At 47.2% G+C, this 11306-nt stretch overlaps 1 protein-coding gene across 1 annotated transcript; it reads left to right on the forward strand.

The window, feature by feature from the left end:
- The first annotated feature begins 9231 nt into the window (after positions 1-9231).
- Positions 9232-11105, forward strand: LOC123164217 (LRR receptor-like serine/threonine-protein kinase SIK1). Its single transcript, XM_044581633.1, has 5 exons — positions 9232-9535; positions 9647-9787; positions 9897-10037; positions 10401-10539; positions 10949-11105. The coding sequence occupies exons 1-5, from the start codon at positions 9232-9234 to the stop codon at positions 11103-11105; spliced, it is 882 nt and encodes a 293-aa protein (XP_044437568.1).
- The last annotated feature ends 201 nt before the right edge of the window (positions 11106-11306 follow it).

Genomic DNA, 11306 nt, shown 5'->3' on the forward strand with positions numbered 1-11306 from the left:
GAAGCTATAATTGTTGGACCAAGCATGGAGAAAGAGGGGTTAGAATGGAAGAAGATGAAGAAGGGAATGATATCGATGACAACTATCATGATCATTTCGGTGATACTTTCATGGAGGATGATGCTGAAGGTGGGGAAGGGTTAGGTGAAGGTGAAGAAGAGGCACATGATGAGCCCGCTGATGATCTTGGTCGGACCATTGCTGATGCACGGAGACGCTGCGAAACTGACAAGGATAGGGAGAATTTGGATCGCATGTTAGAGGATCACAAAAAGTCGTTGTATCCAGGATGCGATAATAGTCTGAAAAAGCTAGGCTGCACACTGGATTTGCTAAAATGGAAGGCACAGGAAGGTGTAGGTGACTCATCATTTGAAAATTTGCTGAAAATGTTGAAGAATATGTTTCCGAAGAATAACGAGTTGCCCGCCAGTACGTACGAAGCAAAGAAGGTTGTCTGCCCTCTAGGTTTAGAGGTTCTGAAGATACATGCATGCATTAACGACTGTATCCTCTACCGCGGTGAATACGAGAATTTGAATGAATGCCCTGTATGCACTGCATTGCGTTATAAGATCAGAGGCGATGACCCTGGTGACGATGTTGAGGGCGAGAAACCCAGGAAGAGGGTTCCCGCCAAGGTGATGTGGTATGCTCCTATAATACCACGGTTGAAACGTCTGTTCATGAACAAAAAGCATGCCAAGTCGTTGCGATGGCACAAAGAGGACCGTAAGTCCGACGGGGAGTTGAGACACCCCGCTGATGGAACGCAATGGAGAAAGATCGACAGAGTGTTCAAAGATTTTGCAGCTGACGCAAGGAACATAAGATTTGGTCTAAGTACTGATGGCATGAATCCTTTTGGCGAGCAGAGCTCCAGCCATAGCACCTGGCCCGTGACTCTATGCATCTACCACCTTCCTCCTTGGTTGTGCATGAAGCGGAAGTTCATTATGATGCCAGTGCTCATCCAAGGTCCAAAGCAACCCGGGAACGACATCGATGTGTACCTAAGGCCATTAGTTGATGAACTTTTACAGTTGTGGGCCAGACCTGGTGTACGTGTCTGGGATGAGCACAAAGGAGAGGAATTTGACCTACGAGCGTTGCTTTTTGTAACCATCAACGATTGGCCTGCTCTCAGTAACCTTTCGGGACAGACAAATAAGGGATACAATGCATGCACGCACTGCTTACATGAGACTGAAAGTGTACGTTTGGTTAATTGTAAGAAGAACGTGTACCTGGGTCATCGTCGATTTCTTCCCCGAAATCACAACGTAAGAAAGAAAGGCAAGCATTTCAACGGCAAGGCAGATCACCGGCCGAAGCCTGCGGAACGTACTGGTGCTGAGATATTTGATATGGTCAAGGATTTGAAAGTCATCTTTGGAAAGGGTCCTGGCGGACAATCAGTTCCGCGGGGAGTTGACGGGCACGCACCCATGTGGAAGAAGAAATCTATATTTTGGGAGCTAGAATATTGGAAAGTCCTAGATGTCCGCTCTGCAATCGACGTGATGCATGTTACGAAGAATATTTGCGTGAACCTGCTAAGCTTCTTGGGCGTGTATGGGAAGACAAATGATACAAAGGAAGCACGGCAGGACCAGCAACTTTTGAAAGACCCAGATGACCGGCATCCGGAATGGTTTCAAGGTCGTGCCAGCTACGCTCTTACCAAAGAAGAGAAGGTCATTTTTTTTGAATGCCTGAGCAGTATGAAGGTTCCGTCTGGCTTCTCGTCGAATATAAAGGGAATAATAAACATGGCGGAGAAAAAGTTCCAAAACCTGAAGTCTCACGACTGCCACATGATTATGACGCAATTGCTTCCGATTGCTTTGAGGGGGCTCCTACCGGAAAATGTTCGAGTAGCCATTGTGAAGCTATGTGCATTCCTCAATGCAATCTCTCAGAAGGTAATCAATCCAGAAGATCTACCACGGTTACAGAACGATGTGGTCCAATGCCTTGTCAGTTTCGAGTTGGTTTTCCCACCATCCTTCTTCAATATTATGACGCACCTCCTGCTCCACCTAGTCGAAGAGATTTCCATTCTCGGTCCTGTATTTCTACACAATATGTTCCCCTTTGAGAGGTTCATGGGAGTATTAAAGAAATATGTTCGTAACCGTGCTAGGCCAGAAGGAAGCATCGTCAAGGGCTATGGAAATGAGGAGGTAATTGAGTTCTGTATTGACTATGTTCCTGACCTTAAGCCGATTGGTATTCCTCAATCGCGGCACGAGGGGAGACTAAGTGGAAAAGGCAAGATCGGAAGGAAATCCACGATATGTATGGACGGTCATTCTATGACTGAAGCACACCACACAGTTCTGCAAAATTCCAGCTTTGTGGCTCCGTACTTCGAGCAACACAAGAATATTTTACGCTCGGACAACCCGGGGAAGCCTGAATCCTGGATTAGAAAGGCCCACATGGAGACTTTCGGCAGTTGGTTGCGAAAACATTTAATGAATGACAATGATGTTGGAGATCAGCTGTACATGTTGGCCAAGAAACCATCTTCGACTATAACGATTTTCCAAGGGTACGAGATAAATGTGAATACATATGTATTAACGCGCGCGACTCTCTTTCTTTTTTTAGCCCTCCGGATCGAGTACGACAAAGCGTGGCAAATCCAAGGCGATGAAAACAGGAGAAACATATGCCATTGAGTTTGTCAGTGAAACCGGCAAGCCCCTACAGCACACCTCAAAGTTTATCAACCAATGCGGAGTCGTTGTTAGAGACAACGTCCCGATCACCGTCCAGGAATGGAAGGAGCCAAAGAAGGCACGTCTTGGTTTCAGTTTTGTCGACAAGAGAACGAAAAAGGATTGCTGGAGAAAGCTTATGGAACATTTCATTCTACCTCCGGAATACAACAAAGTCGATGAATTCGGTAACGAGGTTCCGGGTGGACGTCAGAGGAGGAGGCTAGTTAAAGAGTTCGCTCTTCAGAAGATGGGCGAAGCATTCCGGAACTTCAAGAAAAATTTAACCCGTGACTATGTCAACAAGGGCAAGACTCCGGATTTCAATGGACAACATGAGAAACTGAAAGATGATTGGCCAGAATTTGTGAGGCAAAAGCAATCGGAGCATTTCAAGGAAATATCGAAAAAAATAAGGATAATGCGAGTAAGAAAAAGTTCCATCATATTATGGGGCCAGGAGGATACCGCCTTTCGGAGCCTAGGTAGCAGAAGATGGAGGAGGACCTGAGGGTGCGAGGAATCCCTCTAGGTACAGAGGGATGGGACCCAAGGGCCAAAAGCTGGTGGTACGGGCATGGGGGATCGCTAGACCCGGAGACAGGGGTGTGTGTTCACCGGCAGAGACAGTTTGCTCCCACCCAAGCCCTTATTGACGCAATGACCCAAGCTCAAGAGGGCTTGATCAAGTTCAACAGAGAGAAAGACGCACTGACAACAGCCCTCGGGAATGATGAACACGGAGGACGTGTACGAGGCAAAGGCAAAGTTCTGTGGAAAGTAGGGTTTTCCCAGGACAATGACCCGTACTGTTACAGAAGTCGTAAGAGAAAGACGGACCGGGATGCAGATCTTATGACGAAGTTTGCATCGGAACTCCATGAGTTGAAGCAGACTGTGCATGAACTAGTAAAAGAAAAATCGGCTGCAGGGCCGCATGAAGATCATGAAGCGGATCGCGGAAGCCAGCAGCGGAGAAGCAGCGTGGCTTCCACGGATGCCCCGCCTGGTGCTAGTGCACCGATGATCGAGATTCGTGCACCGGAGCCTCACTACCCCGTGGATGATGTAAAGGAGATGAAAGAATGTGATCTGCATTATCCCGTGGGGAACGTTTCCACGAAGGTAGCTAGCGGCAGTGCTTTACCCTGTACACCTGGAGCACTCCACCACAACAACCCCATTGCATATGGCTATGCTCGTGTCACGGTGGAAGACATAGTCCAAGGGTTTGAGGACCTGGAGATTGACAAACCTACACCCGAAGGGGAGAGCAGACTTGGAGATGTCAAGCGCCAGTTCATTCTATGGAAAAAGAAGTACATAGTGTTTCCAGGCGAGGCGCCAAGGCTAGCAAGTCCACCCCCCTCCGATGGTGGTGGTGGTGGTGGTGGCGGTGGTGGTGGTCGTGGTGGTTCACCTACACCTCCTTCACGCCATTCGACGCCGTCCCCCGATCCACAACCTCCGGCGGGTACGACGCCCCCCAATCCTCCTCCGGCGGGTACGACGCCCCCCAATCCACCTCCGGCGAAGAAGCAGAAGCAGGCGGACAGCAAGGAAACCCGCTCCTGGACTATTAACCCGGACCCTTATGTACCTAAGACCACAAGGGTACCGGAGCCATCACTGAAGCCTCTCCTCCCAAGGCCTGGGGAACTTAGTGAAGCTGAAACCAAATTGGCCGCGTCTGCTGATTATGAGAAATGGAAGGCGGATATGAAGGCGAAAAAAGAGCCTGAGCCCAAGCAAGTATTCACTGAGAAGCAAAAGAAGTGGGCTAAGGATTTTTTGACGACACCGTCCCAAGCCGAGCTGAATATGCCTGACGACTATGGACATGAACTTCGTAGGCAAGCAAAAATATTGAAGGAGGAGAAAGAAAAAAGAAAAAAAAGCGGGAAACAAGTTGACCAGCTCGGGATGCAGAAGAAACAATCGATCCCCCCGCTCATAGTGAAAGCCGGTCCGGAAGAGGACCCCGAGATCATAGCAGCTACGGCAGCACTTGGATTGACTGTACCGGGTGCCATGGAACAAGCGTCCGAGATGGGTTTGACTCTTCGTGCCTTGTTAGGCCTGGAGGATGCGCCAGTATGTGAGATAGCATTACAATATGTGCGGAATGGGCCTCTCGTCGAGCCTGCGCGGGAAAAGAGTCTACCACCACAAATGCGAAATCTGCTACGTTGGTACAAGCAATTCATAACATGGGCCGACAAAGAATATGTTTATGCGGATGTTACAGATGAGCATCACACCAAACGGTACTCTGTAGAAATTCATATGAGTGAATTGTTCCAGCTGTTCAATCTGCGTGACCTCGACAAATCTATGCTGAGTTGCTACGTTCTGTAAGTGATTTATTTCTACCTCATCTCGTTCTTCATTGCCTGCACTATATATATATATTGTCCTAACTATATTGTTGCGTACGCTATTATGCAGATTGAAGATTTGGGAATGCAAAATAAGAAACATCCATGATGTTGGGTTCATTGACCCACATATCGTTAATGGACATGTGTTACAACATCACCCCGAAGACGTGGAGAAAGACCTGTACAAGTTTCTTAGAAAGCATCAACTCAAAAGTCATATTCTATTTCCTTACCATTTTGGGTGAGTGTTTCTCTCTTGTGCCCATTCTCTTTTGTTTACTCCATGCATGGTATGTCTAATCGATGAGTTATGCATGACTGTGCATGTAACGTGTCCGCAGGTTCCACTGGATTCTGCTAAATATTGAACTTCACACCTCCAGAGTTCTAATCATGGACTCTATGGATTCGGATCCAAAGCGTTGGGCCGACATGAGAAAAATGCTGCAAAAGTAATTATTTTCAATCATTTGAGCTCTATATCGATCGGTCTCTTTCGTTCATTTCCTAATATCAAGTAACTAATAACTTCCTTATTCATTTAATTTTCTTTGCCCTGTAGGGTTTGGAGACGGTTCTCAGAAGAAATTGTCGGTGAATTCAAACATGAGCTAGATTTCAGAAGGTTAGTTAATGTGGATAAGCAGCCACTGGGGACCAATCTATGTGGATACTATGTTTGTGAGAACATCCGGAGACACACCACGGAGCGGAAGGCATCGGATAGCGTGCGGAACGCGACGGATAACTTGCGGAGGAGGCTTAGTCCAGAAGCTCGCTTCTGACCAATTCAAGAAGAATTAGCAGGATTTTTCATGAGGGAAGTCATCAATCCTAAAGGAGAACACTATACCGAGGACGAAGAAATTTATATGCATACCCGAGATTGAAACTTGTACGAAGTTGTATATGGTCATCCATCCTAATTGTGTATGGAAACTTGTTCGAAGTTGTATATGGTCACCCGAGATTGAATATATATTATATATTCCTCTTGAATTCTTCTTGTTTGAAATTTCATATGCATGTATATAGTAGCGTAAAATATGTGTACTGAAACTTTATCAAAATTAAAATAAAACACAAAATATAATATAAAAGAAATAAAACACTCCAAACTAAAAAGAAACCAGGTTTAGGGGGGCTAAAACCCTAAACCTGCGGAGGAGCCCTTTAGTCCCGGTTGGCCACGAGAACCGGGACTAAAGGTCCTCCGCCCCGACGGACCACGGGCGCCCACGTGGACGGGCCTTTAGTCCCGGTCAGACACAAGAACCGGGACTAAAGCCTTTAGTCGCGGTCCGTAAGAGGCGTGACTAAAGGGGGGGGTCTTTAGTCGCGCATATTTAGTCCCGGTTGCACAGCCGGGACTAAAGGCTGTTGCGAACCGGGACTAAAGGGCTTTTTTCTACCAGTGTGCGGGTCTGTATCGGTTCGCCGATCGGTCCAGATGCACTTTTTCCTGAAAGCAAACTGCGCGCAGGGGGAGGGGGGGTGCAGGAGTCCGGGCAGCATCCACGTAGGACTCCGCCACCTCCGGGCCACTCAAATCCCCCTTCCGGTCCCATTCTCTACCACTCCGCCTCTGCCCCTCCTTACTTTGCATCCGCACCCTCCTTCTCCTACGTCGCCATTGTACCTCTCCGACCGCCACCTAGCCATTGCCTCACAACCACCAGCCACGCACCAACTCGCCTTATACTATGGTGCCATCCACCCAGGATCTGTTCGCAACCAGGTATCCTCGGCCACACTGTCGACGACGTCCATGGCGGACACCACACCCGACAGGTGTTCGGTCAAATGCGATTGAGCTTATTTTCTAATTTCATGTCGTTTTTAATAGCACGACGGATGGTGGGGTACTTGACCATGGAGGATGAGTTGTTGTGTGATGCGTGGTTGGCCGTATCCGTGGATTTTGTATGCGGGTATAGAAGGAGCTCTTCTGGCGGCGCATGAATGATTCGTTTCACGCGTGAAAGCACATCATCCATGAGTGCAATGTGAAGTGGTATCGATGGCACACCATTCAGACCACCGTCGTCAAGTTTAAGAGGCAGTATGTGTGGGACGACATGATCTGTTTATAAAAAAACTTGTTGAACAATCTTGTTGGATTTGAACTATTTCTCGTTGAATTTGAATTATTGTTGTACTAGACTTATTTGCATGCTATGTATGAAATATTTATGTTGTTTTAGGTCTGAATTTTGATGAATTTCGTTTGACTTGTTTAAATTCGGATTGGAGTGTATGTGAATAGCGTTGGATGGTCGGCTCCCAAATCCATGTCCGCAGACAGAACCCTTATGTTCGCGGACTCCTGTTAGCGGACGGATGTGGTGTCAGCGTTGGACATGCCTGATATAGTTATTACCTCTGCAGCAGGTGCCCCCCCCAAAAAAAATCTCTGCAGCAGGGACCCACATGTCATGACTCTAGCACCTCACGCATGAATAGCACAGAACTGGATCCTCTAACATACACAAGGAATGTTAGAGAAGCTACAATACTCTAGCTTTCCTTCTCTTAATCCATACAATTAAGACTAAAATAACTTAAATTAATTTTTAAATTACAGATCTAGTATGCACATTCATAGTAATTACATACAAATAAGTTAATGGTGAGATAAATTAATTTTGGATTTTTTATACCTACAGTGATTACCAAAAGTAAATAACTTGCTAATAGTTGGTAACATTTCTTCTTCATTTTACACTAGACGCATCTCCTGTGCCGCCACCCCCTTTGTCCTCGATGCGGCACCGCGTGTGCGAGCTCCCCCGGCCGCCGCTCGAATAGCCAAACATAGCCACCTCATCTCGATGCCTTCTTGTCCGACGACCTCCTCCCTCTGAACCGGCTCCGGGGGATGACTTCGAATGGGTGGGATGCGCAGAGGTCGGGCACGAGAACAGGTTAGCAGTGCAAGCACGCAGTCGCAGCTCCTCGAATCAGTCAAGTAGCATTCTCGTAATAAGTCGATTCAATGCTAATTACAGTACAGCTTTCGGTCAGTCAACATTGGCGCCCCACATCACATGACCTACTTCTCAAGGATTGCAGGAAGAGAATGCTCTCCGTGTTTGCAAGGTTCGATGAATCTAGAGCCTGCAAGTTTTGCATCTGGGCCAGCAGACTGTACTCGGGGACTGTCGGTCCTCAACACTCTTCATTCAGTCACTGATGAACAGCCACCCGGTGTTTCAGATTCTTCTTAAGTCAATGATACATGCCTGTGTGAAAGTGATATGGCTGTGGCTTGACCGCGGACGACGACGGTGCTCGGATTGGTGTGCTCTGTGCTAGCAGGTCTGCTCCTAGTTCCTTCCTCATGCGTAGATTGGACGTCTTCCTCTGGGTTCTAGGGTGAACCGAGCTGCCGCCTGCCGGTGCGGCATCCTTCGAGCTAGGATGAGAGGGCAGGGGCCCTTTGCAGTGGCAGTTCCAGAGGAGTGTCTGTTCTGTCTTCGAGTCTGGCTACGATCACGAAGCTAGCGCGGTGGTGCATCCTCTCAAGTCCGTAGCTTGTCCGGTTGGTGTAGGTCGTCCTGTAGGGTGATGGCGGCAGCATGGCGTGTTGCTATCGCTGCTGCCTTAGAGTCTGCTTCGCTTTGCTCCTTGTATCAGCCGCTTGTCTCTCTTTTTGCTTTTTCTTGTAAGTTGTTGATCTTGTTATCCTGGCCGGTTGATGGCTTTGTTAATTCAAAGCCGGGCTTTTCTTGAGCCTTCGTTCTAAAAAAAAAGTGATATGGCGTTCTTTCGTACACTCGTTTCCTTGGGTAATCCTGGCAATGTGTGTAATGGATCGGCAGGCAGGCAGAGGCGCCTCGTACGAACGTTTACACGGCAAGCCTGGCAATCACTTCATTTTGAGCAATAAACGGCATCAGGGCTATATATCCATGTATGTAATGTGTGTGCTTTCCAGCTTCACCTACACTACACCTGCACACCATGAGCCTTCTCCTAGCCTTGGAGCTTCTGCTCTCCCTGCTTGCCTTGCCACGCCTTTCTTCTACCTCAAATTCCACTCATCCGTCGCTGGATCGGCAGGCAGAGGCGCTTCTCCAATGGAAATCTAGCCTAAGCAATTGGTCCTATGATTTCCTGGACTCATGGACAAACCGAAGCAGCCCTGTAACTGGACCGGCGTTGCCTGCAGCAACGCCGTGCTGCCTCGTGGCCGTGACCAGGGTGATGCTGCCCTTGTTGTGTCCAACATTTCCCTTGCATACTGTGGCCTTCAAGGCGGGTTAGACGGCCTCCACTTTGCAGACTTGTCCCATCTTGTCTATCTGAACCTCAGCGGCAACTATCTTTGGGGCTCAATCCCATCAAGCATCGGTGCTCTTGCCAAGCTCACTCACTTGGATCTATCCAACAATGGCCTGAACGGATCTATCCAACAAGCATCCCTAGGTAACTCTACTAAACTAACCTCCATCCATCTCTCTCTTAATACAATTTTTTTCAACCATGCCTAGTACATTAGGATGATTAGGGAATTTGATGAGTATATCCACTTTTCAGACTTGCCCCATCTTGTCTATTTGAAGCTTGGTAACAACCTCCTTTTGGGCAGAATCCGTTCAAGCATTGGGGTTGTTGCCAAGCTTGCATACTTGGATCTGTCCGTCAACAATCTTGATGGATCTATCCCAACATTCATAGGTAACTGTACGAAACCATCCTCCCTCGATCTCTCTTACTTCAATTCGTTCTCTACCATGTCAGTGCAGTAGAATGATTAGGGATTATCATGGGCTTATCCACTTTCCAGACTTGCCCAATCTTGTGTATCTGAACTTCAGTCGCAATGCTCTCTCGGGCCCAATCCCATCAAACATTGGCACTCTTACCAAGCTCGTAGTCTTGGATCTATCCTTCAATGGCTTGAACGGATCTATCCCAACATCCATAGATAACTTTACAAAACCATCCTCCCTCGATCTCTCTTACTTCATTTTGTTCTCTGCCATGTCAGTACAGTAGAATGACTAGGGAATTTAGTGGGCTTATCCACTTTGCAGACTTGCCCAATCTTGTGGATCCATTGGAAGCATAGGAAATATGATGAGTTTAGGATACTTAGATCTTTCCAACAATCAAATAAAGGGTTCCTTCCCTTGGACCATTTTGAAATTAGCATCTTTAACAACACTGACACTTGCATCAAATCAGCTTAACGGCCTACTACCGCCAGAGTTAGGTTCTCTTGTTCTACTCACATATCTGAATCTAAGTAGCAACCAGTTTCTAGGAAGCATTCCACCTCAGATAGTACATTGCCACCTTTTATCATCGTTACTCATATCAGACAACTTATTGACAGGAGAAATACCACAAGAACTTGGGTATCTCACCAACCTATATGAGCTGGATTTGAGTAGAAACAATTTAAGTGGTGCCATTCCAATGACCTTATCTAATCTTTACCGACTGTATAGGCTGAATTTATCACATAACAGTTTGGGTGGCAGAGTTTGGTATACATCTATCCCTGAATACTTGCCCATTGTTTCGCTTGACCATAATATGAATTTATGCGGCGAATCGCAGCATGGCTTAACGCCATGTGAATATGAACTATTGGTTGGATGCATGTGCTGGTTCTGCTTAACTTACACTCTGCAGTAATTTTACCGCACGTAAAATCAACTCGTTGCTGCATTTCTCGCGACGCGCCACGAGCAGCCACATCCCTGATGAAGTGACGATGCATTTATCATCCAAATTTTCTCGACCATGTCATATAACCTGTCCAACCACACCAAGAAACGCCAGTTGTTCACCAAACGTACTAAATTCAGCAACTTGTTTGAACCAAACATCAGGAGACCCATATGATATACTACTTGACTCTTATCCTTGTCATTCTACTGAAAATTTGGCCGGGTTCAGAGATGTCCAAGACTGCTTCAAGATCAACCTTTCGCATCCATATTGTAGACATGCGATCAGAGGGAGCCTCATCATCCCTTGGTGCTAGCCGGGGCTGAGTTGAGCTTCTCCCTGAGCTGCCACGATCGCGAACAGAGACGAAGGGGAAGCTAGGGGTGACTGACGAAATAGGCAGGTAGAGTCGGTTACCTGGTCACCCAGAGTTTCCGCGCACGCGTGCTGGGCCCATGGTCAACGAGATAATCATTCCAGTAATTACTACTAGTAATTATTTTGATGCTATAACCAT

Source organism: Triticum aestivum, chromosome 1D (assembly GCF_018294505.1).
Source record: "Triticum aestivum cultivar Chinese Spring chromosome 1D, IWGSC CS RefSeq v2.1, whole genome shotgun sequence".
Taxonomy (NCBI): domain Eukaryota; kingdom Viridiplantae; phylum Streptophyta; class Magnoliopsida; order Poales; family Poaceae; genus Triticum; species Triticum aestivum.